The 19,136-nt window shown below is 42.4% G+C and overlaps 1 protein-coding gene across 2 annotated transcripts in view; it reads right to left on the reverse strand.

The window, feature by feature from the left end:
- Positions 1-19,136, reverse strand: part of LOC136863319 (dipeptidase 1) — a 174,306-nt gene that overhangs the window by 22,467 nt on the left and 132,703 nt on the right. For both annotated transcript variants that reach the window (XM_067139704.2, XM_067139703.2), the window contains one exon: positions 8,851-9,027. In XM_067139704.2, the coding sequence (XP_066995805.1) occupies positions 8,851-9,027 (177 nt within the window). The remainder of the gene's footprint in view (positions 1-8,850; positions 9,028-19,136) is intronic.

Genomic DNA, 19,136 nt, shown 5'->3' on the forward strand with positions numbered 1-19,136 from the left:
AGAATTCTTAACTTTAAATTACACAAAATAAAGAACACTTAAATGATGTTACTACAGTAATCCATTCATTCATCTTATTCAATTCCTTCATTCACTCAACAATATTATCCAGCAAGTCAGCGCGATCTACCCGAGAAATGCTCGCGGTAAGCCACTTTAAACTTGCGATGAGAAGGATTGTCTCTAATGTTAGCAGGTAGCGAATTCCATGACCTAAATGTAGACACAGAGATTATGAAGGAGCGGTTGTACACAGCAGTGCGGTTTCCAGGTATTTCAAGAGAGGAGCCAGATCTTGTATTGTGTTCATCATAGGACGAGAGGTAAGAAAAATATGAAGACAGATAGTCGGGAGTATTATTGGAAAGTACTTTGTGCAGAAGTGATAGCATGTGAAGTTCGCGGCGCTGGTGCACTCGAAGCCACGACAACTCCTTATAATCAGGTGATATATCAGTATAATATCGCAGGTTAAAGATATATCTTACGCAGCTGTTCAGGCTCCGGTCCAGTTTCTTGTTACTGTCGCAGGTTATCTCAGTCAACACAGTGTCACAGTAATCAAATATAGGTAGTACCAGAGAGCGAATTATTTGTACTTTAAGTCGAACAGAGAATACATTATCGAACCGTTTCAGGGGATATAAGCATTTATGTACTGTACTTTATTACATGATCTTATCACCTGTTGAGTCCAATTTAGGGTCTCAGTCATAATAATTCCTAAGTTAGTCACTGAAGTAGAGTAAGGTATGATTTTATTGTTTAAAATTATTGGGGAGATGTCCTCTTGCTTGAGGGAATATAGGTTTTTACTGGTACCGATAATAATAACTTGAGTCTTACTTGGGTTCATTTATAAACTGTTTTTATTTGCATAGTCACTAAGATGTTTGAAGATCGGAATTTATTTTAGTAATTGCAGTATCAATATCACTCGGTTTTGAATGATAGTAAATCCATACATCATCCGCGTACACTTGAATTTTGCAGAATTTAAGAGTTTTCGATATATCATTAATTTGGATGATAAATAGCAGTGGTCCGAGAACCTACCCCTGAGGGACACCGAGGGTCTTACTTTGCCATCACGAACTCGTGGTTCCAACTGTCACACGTTGCCGGCGATTTTCAAGGTAAGATGAAAAGAAACGAAGTGATACACTATTAAAATTTAGCTCTGGAACATTTCTGCAGTAGTAACTGAGGATTAACAGTGTCAAAGGCACTACTGAGATCTAATAATGTCAGTACAGTCCCGTCCCGTTGGTCCATTGCATGTCTGATATCATCTGTCACTCGTAGTAAAGCTGTCGCAGTGCTATGTCCTTTCCTGAAGCCGGATTGAAAGGGATTAAGGAGGGAATGCTTGATAAGGTATTCAGTAACTTGTGTATGAACTAGGCGTTCAAACACCTTGGATAAGGATGGTAGGACGGGTACGGGACGATAATCTGAAGTTCTTCGGGATGGGTCTAATTAGTGCAACTTTCCAAACATCTGGGAAAACTTCGTTTGTCAGGCAGTAGTTAAATATATAAATTAGTATCGGCAGAACAGCTTCCAGGATACCCCTATTCAGCGATATAGGAATGTCATCATTACCTGTGTCCGTCTCCATGGATACATGGTTAGCGTGCTGGCCTTTGGTCACAGGGGTCCCGGGTTCGATTCCCGGCAGGGTCGGGAATTTTAACCTTAATTGGTTAATCTCGCTGGCACGGGGGCTGGGTGTATGTGTCGTCTTCATCATCATTTCATCCTCATCTCGACGCGCAGGTCACCTACGGGTGTCAAATCAAAAGACCTGCATCTGGCGAGCCGAACATGTCCTCGGACACACCCGGCACTAAAAGCCATACGCCATTTCATTTTTTTTTCATCATTACCTGTGACATTAGATGTAATAGAGTTATCACAACTTTAACTTCATTCGAGCTGACATTTCTATAAGAGAATTGATCATACACAGACTGCTGTTGTAACAAGGGTAGTGAATTTTTAGGGAAGGAGGTACAGGCTATTTTTGGCCGTGCGAAATGATCATTTCTAGCGATATGCTTGGTACATGTTGTTCTATGGCTTTACCTATACGGTACCTAACGTGCGTAATTTACTCCATTTTTGTCTCGGGCTGTTATTGTTCATCAGTTCCTGAAGGTATTTATGTTTAGAATTCCTAATTAACAGCTTGGTTCTGTTTCTCAGAATCTTGTACCGCTCGAAATTATCTGTGTCATGCGTCCCTCTGTATTGTCTGTACAGTTTGTCACGACTGGCCATAGCAGATCTTATCTCAGCCGTTAGCCACGCGGAAGAATGCCCCAGCATTTGCCTTGTGTGAAAATGGGAAACTACGGAAAACCCTCTTCAGTGCTGCCGATAGTGGGACTCGAACCCACTATCTCCCGAATGCAAGCTCACAGCTGCGCACCCCTAATTGCACGGCTAACTCGCCCGATTCGAGTCTCATAGTGCTGACTATTTTGCTGTATCAGATAACAAGTGTACAACCACAGTGATGAGATTCTGTAGGAAAGGGCATAACTATAGAAAGAGGCACGCAAGGATTAGTAACACGAGCCACCACCAGGTGGCGCAAGCGAGTTTACTATCGCCCTAGAAGCGCTTAGAGGGGGCGCCGCGAGGAACGACAATGCTGCCAACTGGTGCTTGTACAGCTGTCTTCGGGTGAGGTTATTGTGAAGTATTTCCTGCATTTCAGAACCCCTAAATGACCTTTTTCTTGCCGTGCGGACAGTATGCGCCGCGGCCATAGTTAAGAGCCTCTCGAAGGGAGTGTGGCTCCCGAAGGGAGCCAATGTTCTCATGACAGAGCTTGGCCTGGATTTAAAATGATAGGTTACAGCTACTAAATTACGTTTTTTCTTGCAGTGCGGGCGCATCTCGCGCCGAGGCCATTTCAAACTTCTCTGGCCGCTTCATAATTTTTTTCTCCTCCAATGGTTGGTAACACAATCTCGGCCTCATCCTAGGTGTCAATGACGTCATCCTCTTCCATACGTGAACCAATCACCGATAAAAGCAATGGAGTATGGCGTCTAAAACAGTATTTTTGGTTATAAAAGCAAATGTACTTCTAGGGGCAGGTAGGTTGGTCCCTGGCTAGCGTATTGAACACATCCCTCTTCTACAATCATTTTCAGGAGAGAATAGCAGAATTTAAAATAATATTTTATCTTTTAATTCTTGCGTGCCTCTTTCTATATTTCTACCTAGGAAAGAAGCTAGCAAGTCAAGGTAGATAAAATGAGGTACACTAAAAATCATAGAAATCATGTAGGTAGAGCGGAATGGGTTCGACGTGGGTTCGGGTGATGACAGACGATAGAATTCTCAAAGATGACGTTAAACTGAAAAGTGGATGGATGGTGTACAAAAGAGCCTGGTTAGAGGAGAGTTAAGTGAGGAGCTGATACAAACATAAACGTACACAGCAGTAAAGTCACGTGTGTCATTGGCCCTCTTGAACAACAGAAACTGATGTGTCCTCCAAAAAGACTGTATTTATTACGTGCTAAAAATCTGGCGAATAATTTTCTCTCTTCCAATATCGAAACTTGCTCCTTTAACAAAACCTGCAATTGCGAATGAACACGAAGAGTTAGCAGCCATTCCACCTGTGCCAGCTTCACTGGTTCGACCCTTAATGATGCTTATTTCATTTGAAAATAGAAATAACTTTTTGGAGCGAGTTTTGTTCGGTGGCATTGGCATCGACCTCCAAACTTTATGCGCTTACCCATAATCAGCGCAGTAGCTCGTTCACTTCCAGTCCATGATGCTCTTGGCTATGTTATCAACTGTTTATACACGTGTAACTTCCAAATTAGTACAACAAACACCCTGAATAATAATAATAATAATAATAATAATAATAATAATAATAATAATAATAATAATAATAATAATAATAATAATAATATAATCATTTTTCAAGGTTTAAAATCTTTACATCTCGCAAATGTTAAACTGAACGAATAGTGTTCTAACTTAAACAAGGAATAATTAACAATATCAACGGTGTCCATAATAAACTCCACTTGGTACTGCGCTTGAAGCGAATCTTCGATGCTCAGTTGCCTCTTGTGTTAACCGCCTCCTCCATTCGCTGTGCATGAGCCTTGGTTTTTACGTGCTTCTTCACAAGCATCACGCCTTTCACAGTCTTTACAAAGCACAACGTACACTGCTTTCGATACTGTTCAACACGTTAATTCGCACTAATTTCACTATGCCTTTCCTTCCCGTGTTTAATTTTACTATCACACTTCTAACCAGTCACTGCATTCTCTAGTGTAGATCCTAAACAAATTTCTTCAGTCAATCGAAGGATAGGTAAAACTCTAGTAATTAGCTAAAATATCCTTTTCCAAAGCACAATACACCAGATAAAAGGTAACAGCACAAATGGGTGGAGGCAGGAAAATTCCAGAAAAATTTGTCCCCATCTGTTTACCATAGAAGAGCAGAGAGTAGTTCCTTCACCGCAATTTATTACTTCTGATTTGATGGCATGTAGTTGTTTGCAAATTGTTTCTTTCAGTTCAATATGAAATGAATGTACATATATTTGAGGCGTCCTGAAGCAAAACTCTGTGAGTGCACTAGGAGATTATTTTCAGGAAATACGAAAAACGTAGCTCCCTTTGGCTGGCAGATATTCAAAATTCATTCTCATTGTAGATTTATGTTCACTTAGGAACTATTTTTCAGACGATCTTTAAAATATTTTGGGTTTGACTTGGATTCACCCTGATTTACTTTTATTCTCATGGACCTACATAGGTTTGCTTCTGTAGAGATATTATCATAACCTAACTGAACAGAGATGCCTTAATGCCAGTTCTAAAGAAACTAGAAATTATTTAATAACTTCAAGTAACTACGATTGCTAAGTGTATGCCATGAAATGAAAGCATGCAAGAAGTAGAAAGGCCACAGTATCGTAAGTCCTGTCCTGTCCTGTCCCATCTAAATTTCACAGGCAACTCATTGTCTTCTGAATTAATTTCAAACTCTGCATTGCTCCCGTCTGTTTGACGATCGATCACATTCTTATAGAATCTTGCTTCCTTTTCTTTCCAAGTCTCCCCGAAATGCTTTTCGAGCAAAAATTCAATATCACTAACTTTCACTTCCTCTTCCAATTCGTTAATATGTTAAGAAGGAAACCATACTCTGCAGTGTCGACTTAGTCAAACGAGACATAAAAACTTTCCAGTCTGTCAAACACACAGCATTTAAATATAAATTATATCACTATAAACATACCTGTACCTGTAAAATATATACACTATTATACGAAGAATGACATGTTTCGTTCTACACGAACATCCTCAGATTTATCAAATCACGCGTGAAATAGTGTTTGGAGACTACGAACAAAGCTTCGGCAATCCAGAGAAGTAGAGCATTCTTTTCATTGTGTTAAAACTGTGATGGTTGATTTCTTATGAAATCATCATTATTTGTCAACACCTGTTCGTATTATCCCCTAATTCTCTATCATTGACAAGTTTACGGAATGTAAATCATATTGTACATATTTACGCATGATTTAAGTGATTTGATAGAATCCGAGGATATTCTTGTAGAACGAAACATGCCATGTGTATTTTTACAGGTATGTTTATGTTGCTCTAATTTATATTAAAATTGTGTGTATTTGACAGACTGCAAAGATTTTATGTCTCATTCTTCCAATTCGGATAACATTCGGCTTCATGAACGAGTAGGCTTTCCTACTACTGTTTGTTTCTTTTTTTTCACGGCTGTGTGCAGTAGGGAGAAACTGGCACTTGCTCAGAACTAACGTACATGAGAAAAATACGCTAAAGCAGCATTATTCAATCACAGGACACAATGTGTATTAAGCTAGTTTTACACCTTAGGTAATGGCACTTATTAAGGACACACGATGTTCTGCTTCTTTATGATGAAAATGGATTCGCTCATTTTTGCTTTGCAATCAGAAGTGGATACACGCACTTTTGCATCTGTAGGCTGTTTTCCAAGTGCGTTTCAAAACAGACGGAAACAGATTTGCTTGTGTTTTAAGGGCCTGATCAACAGACAGCAACATAGATAACATAATGGTGGCAACAACTCTCTTTTGAGAAAACGTGGATCTACTGCAGTATATTGTCTAGCCAAAATTAAAATAATTACAAAAATAAAGCTTTCTCATTTATCGGCAGAAAACACAATACGCTCTAAAACAAGCGAAATTCTCAAAAATTCACGAAAAAAATGGCATACACCATTTCAGAATTGTGCCAAATGCATATAATATAAATATAGCTTTTTTTAAAAAAATAAACAATTTTCTCAATTTTAGCTAGTAACAAAAACATAATATACACATCAAAATAAGTTTTGCATAATGGTTGTTCACCATGATGCAGAGCTTAAATGGGATTTTGGGCTAGGGTGTTACCTACAACATAGACTGCATTCTCATGCATAATTTTTCATGTCTAAAAAGAAAATTGCAGAAGACATAGCCTACAGAAAGAAATGTGACCCGTTACACATGGAGGGTAGTGTTTGTATTTTGCCATATTGTGACATTTCAATAAGAAATGTGGCGACCATGGGCATTAGTCAGGTCTCGTACTCGCCGTAGCCTAGCACAGATCAAGTTGTCCAGGTCATCTCGAAGTAGGCGATCCCACACTTCGATGACGGACTCGATGACCTCTTGGAGGGTTATGAGAGGGCGTGGACGCTGAGCAATACCACTATTCAGCATATCCCATGCGTGTTCGATCCAGTTCATGTCCGACGATTTCGCACGCCACTGCATTCGGACAATGTCGGACTTCTGGAATAAAGTTTGTGCCATCCCCGTTCGATGTGGTCTTGCATTATCTTTCAAAAAAGAATGAATTCATCGCCGAATTTTTCACGGAATGGACGCAGAGTTGGTCACAGCACCTCATGAAAGTAATGTTCGCCCGTCATTGTGCTATCAAAAAGCACGAGGGGTGGTCTCTTCCACCCCAAAACATGACTGACCATCCTTGGAATGCGCGCACTTCTTGGACTTGCTGTAGTCTGGCACGTGATCCCTTACTCTCCAGACCCTTGAGCGACGACGTCCGTGATGGAAGGCAATTCTGGTTTCGTCCTTGAACAGAACAACATGCCACTCTGCACGTCACCATTCACGGTGTGATTGGGCCCACCTCTGGCGAGCAGCTCTCTGACGATAAGGGAGGGGGACACGACGGAGTGTAAGGCCCTCACAGATGATCCGACATTGAATGTGACTGCCGATACCTCTTCCATATTCGAGACACGACACTTCGGTTGACTCCGAGACCTTTCCCAACTGCTGTCTACGTTAAGCCTTCTTGGATCAGGGCGAAGATTCGTTCCATCATTAAATAGTGTGATTGTTCGCCTGGGCATGTTGACGTGACTGATAACATACAGCCGAAAATCGGGAAAGCGATTGGTCGCGAGTGCGGGGATTATTCAAAACGATACACTGTACACGATCATGAATAGGAGGCTCAAAACTGTCTGTATTATTCATCTTTATGCAAAACTTTGTTGATGTGTATATAATACACAGGTTTCAGGAAAACTTTGTTTCATAAATTGAAGGAGTGTTAATGGGTACAAATACATCATAGGTCTTCAGTGATAAGTTACGGCCGGCTACCAGACAGACGCTCGAGCTTGAACAAGCCACATTTTTTTTCTTGCTTAGGCACTGTCCGCTGTCTTCTTGTGTCGTTCCGCCCACTACTGCGCATTGTGTCCAGGAAGCATCGGAAAATTTCAATGTTCTACGAGATTCTTTACTTCAACAGTTAATTTAGCTTCGTGATATCTGCACAGAAGGCCTTTTGTTTCAAAAATAAGCTACTTGTTGTTGTGTCTAGAACAAGTGTACCTGCTCACTAATTTATAAGACTCGTTCAGAAAACATAGTTTACTTTAACACATTTTTGGATACAGGAAATAATCCAAGTATTAATAGCAGTGGAATTTTAGTCCAATTACAGTCGAAACCGTTTATTGCGAGATCGCTTTCAACGACGTATTGGATCTGCATGCATCGTGTAGTACGACATCGCTTATTGCGACATATCGGATAAAACAGCGTATTTTTATCACATTTTCGGAGAAATGTATCGACTAAACGTCCAATATTGATTTTTGTTTGTTAAGCGTTAGAAGATTGCTGAACACAGTGTTAAGCTTATGTTCAAACTCTAGTTTGCAGTAGATTGTAGATTCCAAATCAGTATGTCTGTTAAATAGTCAAGCCAAGCATCGCTGTGACGAAAAAAGAAAGGGAAAGTGTTTAATTCTGAAGAAAAGTCTCAAATAACACGGCGGTTACAACGTCAGCGTCGCCAAGAAATTGGGAGTATCACACTCGATGATTTTTACAATTAGCAAAGGACAGAGAGAACATTTCATTTATTAGCCAAGACCGTGTGTGACATTACTGATACTTTTTTCCTCGCTTATTGTTTAATATTTTTCTGACATATAATTGCTGTACGTACTGTGCAAATATTAGAAGAAAAATTCCTGTCAGTCCCACTCCAGAAATACTGTATTGCAAATACAGTAATTATTTTACTTGAATTTTTTGAAGTTTTACCTGTATTCTGTTAATTAACCAGGTAAGTATCAAGATTAAAACTTACAGACATGACATTTTGAGCAAAAAACGGTTTGTGCGACTATCTTTATAACCGGTTTCTACTGTACGTAGTTTACTCAGGAAAGTAATAGTCTTCTTTCGCCTGAAATCTCATCCTCAGAGTGTCAATTCAAACAATTGTGCTAGAGAATGTAACTTACGAGTTTGCGGAGTACATGGTCCGGGACGTTACGAGAAGAGTTGCACAGCGCCAACGCTGATGAGTGAGAAAATATCACCGGTGCTTTCGTCACTTCAAGAGCGTCCACCATCGTCTGCACGGAGACGTGTGACAGGTCGACCATCATACCCAGTCGATTCATCTCGCGGATCACAAGCTGTCAAAATGGAAATCACACAAGACATTAATACATTACCTTTACGTTGAATATAACAAGGCGTTCAAATGATATACATTTTGTGATGTACTGAATATCGAAAGTACGGAAATAAACAGTTCAAAAGAATTAGGGGAACATGTTTTGTAACGTCTGGTATGTGAACGTTAATTTGGTAGGTGGGGTTCCAATGGTCGTACAGCATACCTTGAGACCTTAGCTACTCAGTGTATGTTATATCGAAGTTACACTCCATCTGTAGGCACAGCCACGCATTAAACTGTCAGGTGACCCCTCAAAACAAAGTTAATAGCGGTGCGTCCGTATGTCGTTGTGAGGTGCACGTTGAACAAGTTGTACGTCAACCAGCACATCCCATAAGACATCTTAACGAGGTTCAAGTCGCAAGGGCCGTCACTTTGATCCAGGAAGGATGGACTTTTCGTCGTGTTGCTGTGGATCTCAATGTCTCTCCGTCAGTTATTCAACGCTTGTGAATCGCTACAATGAGACAGGATAGTTCACAAGGAGGGTTGAACAAGGTCGTGGACTCATGACAACCCCACAGGATTACCGATATCTGACCATCTGTGCGTTGCGGCGTTGTTCAGCAACTGCCAGAGAACCGCAACAAGACCTCAGGAGGGTCACTGGAATCACGGTGTCTGACCAGACAGTAAGGAACAGGTTAAGAGAAGTGTTCTTACGACCCAGACGTCCTGTTCGAGTGCCCCGTTCAACGCAGCAACATCGCGCAGCTCGTCTTCTGTTTGTCCGTACCAACGTCAATTGGCAACTTCGCCAATGGAGACCTTTGTTGTTCACAGACGAGTCCAGATTTCCCCTGACACAGCGTGATGGACGTCAACGTGTATGGAGATGCCGTGGTGAGCAGTACATGCCAAATGTTGTCCAGGAAGACGACCGATTCGGACAGGGTCGCACAGATCTTGTCGTCGTCCATGAGGGGTACATCGAGCAGATACTGCTACAGCATGTGTTGGTTGCTGCATACGGTGTTGGCTCATGTAGCGATCATCTCCAGAGTTGTCTTGCGAGAACTGGACATTCAAGGGATGGAATGGCCAGCAGTGAGTTCCGACCTTAATCCCATCGAGACCCAGCGAGTTGGCGTGCGGTTAGAGGCGCGCGGCTGTGAGCTTGCATCCGGGAGATAGTGGGTTCGAATCCCACTGTCGGCAGCCCTGAAGATGGTTTTCCGTGGTTTCCCCATTTTCACACCAGGCAAATGCTGGGGCTGTACCTTAATTAAGGCCACGGCCGCTTCCTTCCAACTCCTTGGCCTTTCCTATCCCATCGTCGCCATAAGACCTATCTGTGTCAGTGCGACATAAAGCTGTGTGGGATAGGCTTGACTGAAGTGTTCGTGGGCGTCCTGTTCCACCACAGACTCTCCTAGTCCTCGAAGAGGCTCTCATTGAAGAACAGGACCTGATACCGTAACGTGACCTCCGCTCCGTCGACTTGCACGGAGCATGCCGCGTGGAGGACATACGCCATACTGAAGCTCTCCAACTGTGATAAAAATCCACCGTGGAGGACTGTTATCACTTTGTTTTCGTCCCTATTTGGATATTTCCGTTTATGTTCTGAAAATGAACGCGAATCCATCGATGCTCTTTTGTGTACTTCAACGGTAAAGACTAAAGGTTTAGTTGGCAATATACCTGGGTGTGAGGCATTGTTGTGTGGAGCATGACATACGTTCAAAATTATGTTCCCCTAATTTTTTTGAACTGTGTTCATGAATGATGAAGTTGCAAAATACATATAGTAGCATAAGTTCATTCGAACATGTTTTATGAACGTAGGACTTCACCAGCCCTGTACGGTGTTATGCATCACTTGAACAAGCGCCAAAAGTAGATTTTGAGATATTTGCACAAACGCTAAATCCTTTGTATTAATTCATCTATCCTGTGAAATGTAAAGTATTACGCACCAAATATAATCCAAAATATGAATTTTTAGTTATTATATCAAAATTAGTCGTATTTTAATTATATTGTCGTAAATTGTGATAATATCGCTTGGTCATTTGATGCCTTATTGCGGTTCGTCTTGCTTTTTATTTCCCATCACTTGACTGACCTACAAAATTGTCATTTAGTGATTCGATTTGACTCTAAAAAATTCAGTGCAGTGTAGAATATGGTAATTTTTAACAAATGTTATTGCTTATTTAAGTACAGGATAATGTTCTCTCAAATACCCCAACGTATGTTATGCTGATCATATTCGTCCAGTTGGCCATGCTGTTAGGAGCGCGCAGCTGTGTGCTTGCATCCGGGAGATAGTGGGTTTGAACCCCACTGTCCGCAGCCCTGAAATGGTTTTCCGTGGTTTCCTATTTTCACACCAGGAAAATGCTGGGGCTGTACCTTAATTAAAGCCACGGCCGCTTCCTTCCAAGTCCGTCGCCATAAGACCTATCTGTGTCAGTGTGACATTAAGCCACTAGCAAAAAAAGAAATCATATTCGTCCACTGAGCACTTTTCACAAATGTCTGCAATTTGGCGGCTAAATACAGCAAAAGAATTCAATCATTAGAATAACACAATATAAAATGATCCAAAACCATATTCTACATAGTAAGAGAATACAACATGAAACAGCTGTATTCAGATTCAGAAATGGGGTTCTACTGTGATGTTCCTAACTACAAACACTTCCACACAGATTGCATATTCTTCCCCTCTGGTCCTAGCGAGGATGGTTGGAAATTAATCTTCTCCTAATGTGGCTCCAATACATTTACTAACATGCTGAAATATGTTTGAGATTTCCTGACACATACACATATGTTATAAAAACCGGCCGTTGATCTCGAGAGAGATGGCTGCTCTCCCTTACCTCCAACCAGCACTTTACTCTCCACATCCCCACATGTTTAAGGCTACTGAAATTGTCAAAACCGGGCTCGATAGCTGCCGTCGCTTAACTGCGGCCAGTATCCAGTATTCGGGAGATAGTAGGTTCGAACCCCACTGTTGGCAGCCCTGAAGATGGTTTTCCGTGGTTTCCCATTTTCACACCAGGCAAATGCTGGGGTTATACCTTAAGTAAGGCCACGGCCGCTTCCTTCCCACTCTCAGCCCTTCCCTGTCCCATCGTCGCCATAAGACCTATCTGTGTCGGTGCGACGTAAAGCAAATAGCAAAAAAAAAAAAAAAAAAAAGAAATTGTCAAAGTGCTCAGTGTAAGAAGAACATGAAACTGAGAAATACAAAATAAAAAATAAGGCGGAAGACTGAAGAAAAATTAGAAAAATGGCACCATCCGCCGGTATGAATAAGTTTGAAGAGTGCACTCAAAATATCTTCCCGTCCTTAACAAAAGTTAAAATGTCAGTTTCAAATTTGCAACTGATATTTTACTTCAATTTTAACCTAATTTTAAACTGACATTTGAACTTTTTTAACACAGTATGAACCGAGAAAGTGGTCATGCGGTTAGGGTCGCCCAGGAGATAGTGGGTTCAAACTCCACGGTCGGCAGCCCCGAAGATTGGTTTCCCATTTTCACACCAGGCAAATTCTGGGGCTGTACCTTAATCAGGACACGGTCGCTTCCTTCCCACTCCGAGCCCTTTCCTATCCCATCGCCGCCATAAAGACGTATCTGTGTCGGTACGACGTAAAGAAATTGAAAATATATAATATTTCGTCTTCTTCTTCTACCGCTTTTCCCACACATTGAGGGATCACGGGTGGGGACTGTGTTGCGCATGTGGATTCGGCCCTGATTTACGGCCGGATGCCCTTCCTGACGCCAACACTATGTGGAAGGGTGTAATCACGATTGCGTGTTTGTGTGGTGGTTGGTAGTGTGGTGTGGAAGGGTGTAATCACGATTGCGTGTTTGTGTGGTGGTTGGTAGTGTGGTGTGTTGTCCTAATATGGAAAAGACAGTAATGGGACAAACGCAAACACTCCGTCCCCAATCCAGAAGAATTAATCACATGCAATTAAAATTCCCGACCCAGGCGGGAATCGAACCTGGGACCCTTTGAACCGAAGGCCTCAGCGCTGACCATTCAGCCAAGGAGTCGAACAAAATAAAACTAATATTTCTAATTAAGATTACTTCCCGACAAAACGTTTAACGACACCAGCATTGTCATAGCAATGCTGTATGAACTATTGCTAGTTAATGGGGCCGAATTTGTATGAATTAGGAACCGAATTTGATATAATTAGTAAGGGTTGGAGCCGCCCCTACAAATATTGGATGGGCGACAAAGCAAGGATAAAGACGTGCTAAATTAGCATGGAAGGACGCAGACCCAGCACGGTTCCGGCTAGGGAGTTCTCTGCGGGGCTGCGACATCTCACCACACCCACACATGGTATGTGGCCGAACAGGTCTGGAAATAGTTTGGATTTCCCAGCCTACGAGATCGCTTCGAAATGAACCCCTTTTTCCGCTAGTGGTTTAACGTCGCACTAACACAATCTTCGATGATGCTCAGTGTGATTAGCTGCCACTCCCAGAGGCCAAGTTCGATTCCGGGTTCTGCCACAAAAAAAAGTGGTACGACTGGAACGGAGTCCATTCAGCCTAGGGAGGTCAAAAAGGTCGATTCCCACCTCAGCCATCCTCGAAGAGGTTTTCCCTGGTTTCCCACTTCTCCTGCAGGCAAATGCCGGGATGGAACCTAACTTAAGGCCACGGCTGCTTCCTTCCCTCCTCCTTACCTATCCCTTCGAATCTCCCCGTCTTCCACAAGGGTCCTGCTCAGCATAGCAGATTATCATGGAATCGCCTGGGCGAGGTACTAGCCCTCCTCCCCAGCTGTATCACCATGACTCAAAGTCTCACGCTCAAGGACACTGCCCTTGAGGTTTTAGAGGTGTGATCCCTCGCTGAGTCCGAGGGAGAAACGGACACTGGATGGTATACGGATCAAGAAGGAAAAAAGAAAGAAAGAAAGAAAGAAAGAAAGAAAGAAAAAAGAAAGAAAGAAAATGTCAGTTAAAATAATTTAAAAAGAATAATTTAATACCAATGTTTGAAAGGAATATGATGTTGTCCGTACGTGCTTTACCTAATTTAAGAGTTTAAGAACTCTTGAGCTGTAACAATATAATAAATCATCGGAAATGTAAGGAGAAGAGCTCAACTTATATAAACAAGTGAAACCAAATGGTGCTACTAATTAATGCGTAAGTGGTTATTCAGTTTCACCAGTCCGCCCACAGAATCGGGATGGTTGCCATGCCTCTTAAGCCATACGTTAATAAATAAATAATGTATTAAAATATTTCCCACCGTACTGAAATATCTTTAGGCGAAGGCACTGGTCGCTGGAATGCACAACATTAAACGTTCCTCTTCCCGTCCTAAGTTTCGGGAGTTAAGCTTTCGGAAATTAAACCAAAGTGTTCACCAGGCGACGAAAAGTGTACAGTCTTGATTTCTTCATGTATAGATCCACTTCGACAGGATCTTGGGAAGTTAGCATCCTCTAACGATTCCTGTATTATTTTGTTTGGAGGTTCAGAAACAGCGTGCTGAAAATTGAAGGGAGTTCGGATATCATGAGATCTTTCTCTAAGGGTTCGATCATTATCATGCTCCTGACAATTGGGGTGATAAATGTGGCAATTCGTTTTAATTTCTTTCGGAAGAGGATACTGAGATATAGATTGCGTGCCCATCTCTTCCTGGAAAGGTTGAAGGTAGGTTATCGAATCTTCCACCAGATCCCTGTCTATGCATGCAATGCTTTCTGATGGTCCTCTATTTCACTCCACTGATCATTAATGGAATTGATCACAGTAATCTTCGTGTTCCAGCGAGTTTCACATTCTTACAGTAATACTTTGGGTAGGAACAGCATTGAATTATTGACCCTTAACCAATGCCTTGGATGCGTTCAAAATTGGCACACTGTGCGATCTTCGGCAAGTATCTCCCAGTAACAACCCTCAAATGTATGATGAAGGACAGTAAACAGGGAGTGTGCGAGGCATGAAGACCTACTGAAATCCTCTAGGGCCTTCAGTAGATTTGCTCACTCAACTGTAACGAAATCACATTTTTGGAACATTCAGACGTCGATACAAGCGCCTACCGCTCTGCTAATGATGAGCTTCACAGACAAATACATTCCTTGAAAACGTCATGCAATATTACCTTGCCTTGCTCTACTGCTACTGCTGGAGCTTCTGCAAGTGTTTTTTTTTAAATTTTATTTTATCGTTCGAGGCACTTGTAAGCATTTGCCACATCGCACGAATCCAACATCCAGTCGCGTATCTCTATCGCATCCACATGCCATGTTTCACTCGCTTCCTAGTATTTTCCTGCAGATTCAATCCTCTTCACAACACTGCCTCCATCTCAAACATCACAAGAGATATACGAGGCGTACTGACCAGCGTGTGACACCGCACAGAGTGCGCAGACATTTATGCAGTGGGATCACTATCTTTCTAGAGCAAAGGGGCATGACTGCGTCTCAGCGGACGGGGAACAGCAGAATGACCAACCACATACCTTTGAGTAGAGGTGGGCAAAGTAGCACTAACCCTTTCGAAACATTCAATACGGCACAGCGAATTGCTTCAAAGGAGTGTGTCGACACATGGAGCACTTGCTTCTCGGACAGCAAGTGAACCAGTGCTCTATACACAGAACCTTGCCAGTGTTTCTCGATGACGTATGAAGCAGTGTGTCTACACTCGGACAGCAAGGGAATCAGTGTTCTACACACAGTGCCATGCCAGTGTTTCGCGATGACGTATGAAGCAGTGTGTCGGCACACGGCGCACTTGCGTCTCGGACAGCAAAGGAACCAGGGCTCTATACACAGTACTTTGCCAGTGTTTCGCGATGACGTATGAAGCAGTGTGTCGGCACACGGATAGCAAAGGAATCGGTGCTCTATATACAGTACCATGGCAGTGTTTGGCTATGACGTGTGAAGCAGTGTGTCGATACACGGCGCACTTGCCTCTCGGACAGCAAAGGAAACAGGGCTCTATACACAGTACTTTGCCAGTGTTTCGCGATGACGTATGAAGCAGTGTGTCGGCACACGGATAGCAAAGGAATCGGTGCTCTATATACAGTACCTTGCCAGTGTTTCGCTATGACGTGTGAAGCAGTGTGTCGGCACACGGATAGCAAAGGAATCGGTGCTCTATATACAGTACCTTGCCAGTGTTTCGCTATGACGTGTGAAGCAGTGTGTCGATACACGGCGCACTTGCCTCTCGGACAGCAAAGGAACCAGGGCTCTATACACAGTACTTTGCCAGTGTTTCGCGATGACGTATGAAGCAGTGTGTCTACACTCGGACAGCAAAGGAACCAGTGTTCTACACACAGTGCCATGCCAGTGTTTCGCGATGACGTATGAAGCAGTGTGTCGGCACACGGATAGCAAAGGAATCGGTGCTCTATATACAGTACCATGGCAGTGTTTGGCTATGACGTGTGAAGCAGTGTGTCGGCACACGGATAGCAAAGGAATCGGTGCTCTATATACAGTACCATGGCAGTATTTGGCTATGACGTGTGGAGCAGTGTGTCGACACTCGGACAGCAAGGGAGTCAGTGTTCTACACACAGTACCATGCCAGTGTTTCGCGATGACGTATGAAGCAGTGTGTCGGCACACGGACAGCAAAGAAACCAGTGCTCTATACACAGTACCATGGCAGTGCTTGGCTATGACGTGTGAAGCAGTATGTCGACACTCGGACAGCAAGGGAACCAGTGTTCTACACACAGTAGCATGGCAGTGTTTCGCTATGGCGAGGTGAAGCAGTGTGTCGGCACATGGCGCACTTGCGTCTCGGGACAGCAAGGGAACCAGTGTTCTATACACAGTACCACGGCAGTGTTTTGCTATGACGTGTGAAGCAGTGTGTCGACATATGGCACACTTGCGTCTCGGACAACAAGGGAACCAGTGTTCTATACACAGTACCATGACAGTGCTTCACTATGACGTGGTGAAGCAGTGTGACGACACATGGCACACTTGCGTCTCGGACAACAAGGGAACCAGTGTTCTATACACAGTACCATGACAGTGTTTCGCTATGGCGTGTGAAGCAGTGTGTCGGCACATGGCGCACTTGCGTCTCGGACAGCAAGGGAACCAGTTTTCTATACACAGTACCATGACACTGTTTCGCTATGGCGCGGTGAATCAGTGTGTCGACACATGGCACACTTGCGTCTCGGACAACAAGGGAACCAGTGTTCTATACACAGTACCATGACAGTGATTCGCTATGGCGCGGTGAATCAGTGTGTCGACATAGGGCGCACTTTCATCTCTGACAGCAAGGGAACCAGTGTTCTGTACACAGTACCTTGCCAGTGTTTCGCTATGACGTGTGAAGAGTGTGTCGGCACACGGCGCACTTGCGTCTCGGACAGCAAGGGAACCAGTTTTCTATACACAGTACCATGACAGCGTTTCGCTATGATGTGTGAAGCAGTGTGTCGACATATGGCGCACCTCCCTCTCTGACTACAAAAGATGCATTATTTCGCGATGGCATGGTGAAATATGAACCACGCTTCATAGCCAAGTTCAATTCACTGAATAAACTGTTCGACGTTCTGATAACGATAAAATATGAGGTTCACGAAGTATTCAATGAGCAAATGTACAAAATAAAATATGATAAATAGATAATGTACAGTATAATAGTGCCGTTATATAGTAATAAACTGCGTTTGCTTCTTCAATAAGATACTAGAATTATACTAAAAAGGATCAGTTTTATAGTTTAAAGCACACTAAAAATGTAACTAATTTGATTAATTATAAAATGACTAGAAACTGCCCGCGGCTTCGCTCGCGTGGATTTCGTAATTTGATCAGAGTAATCGTTCCTCGGCATTGTACTAAGAGACTATCTGAAAATTAATAAAGTATAAAAACTCACTCAAAAATTGAGTTTCATTTTGTAAACCATGTTTGTGGTAGGCCTATTACCTTTTGGGGCTAAGGCGACCAAGCGACATAGAACTGTACATGCGAGAAACAATCTTCTCTCAAGTCAAAAAATAACTACATGTTTCTATATTTTAAAGGAGATTCCAAATACCTGTTCCCACATCTGTAACATATTCCGTTTTTGAGATATACATAAGTATCCCCCATAAAAAAATTCAACCCCTTGATCAGTCCTTCCCCTACCCCCATCTAAGTGAATTTTCCGAAAACAAAAATACATGTTTCCTTATTTTTAAAGAAGATTCCAAATATCAATTTTCACGTCTGTAACATTTTCAGTTTTTAAGATATGAGTATCTTCATAAAAAAAATTCAACTATTTTTCACTACTTTTCACCCCCTGTTAAGTACCCTCTCCGAAAACAAAAAGGTACAGGTTGCTGGAATTTTAAAGGACTTTCCTAATACCAAGTTTCTTGTTCTAACATGTTAAGTTTTTGACATATAATGTAAAATGAAATGGCGTATGGCTTTTACTGCCGGGAGGTCAAAGGACGGGTTCGGCTTGCCAGGTGCAGGTCTTTTGATTTGGCTCCCGTAGGCGACCTGCGCGTCATGATGAGGATGAAATGATGATGAAGGCAACACATACACCCAGCCCCAGTGCCAGGGAAATTAACCAATAATGGTTAAAATTCCTGGCCCTGCCGGGAATCGAACCCAGGTCCCCTGTGACCAATGGCCAGCACGCAAAACATTTACCCATGGAGCCGGACGACATATAATGTAGATATACCGGGACGCATTTTAAAAATTCACCCGCTTTTCCAATTCTTTTCAGCCCCTGAATTGGATTTTCCGAAAGCAAAAACAATACGTGTTTCGTTATTTTTAAAGGATATTCAGATACCAGTTTTCATGTCTGTACGTCTGAAACACCTTCAGTTTTTTAGATAAATGTACACTCATAAGAATTATTCAACTTCATCTTTCTCACTTCTTTCCACTCATCTCCCGCCTTAAGTGGACTTTCCGGAAGAAAAAAAAAGTGTTTCTTTCTTTTGAAAGGAAATTCAAAATACCAACTTTCACGTCTGTAACAGATTCAGTTTTTAAGATAAAGTATCCTCAAAAAAATATATCAACTACTAGCCAGATACCCGT

This window comes from Anabrus simplex, chromosome 2 (genome assembly GCF_040414725.1).
Source record: "Anabrus simplex isolate iqAnaSimp1 chromosome 2, ASM4041472v1, whole genome shotgun sequence".
In the NCBI taxonomy this organism is placed as follows: Eukaryota; Metazoa; Arthropoda; class Insecta; order Orthoptera; family Tettigoniidae; genus Anabrus; species Anabrus simplex.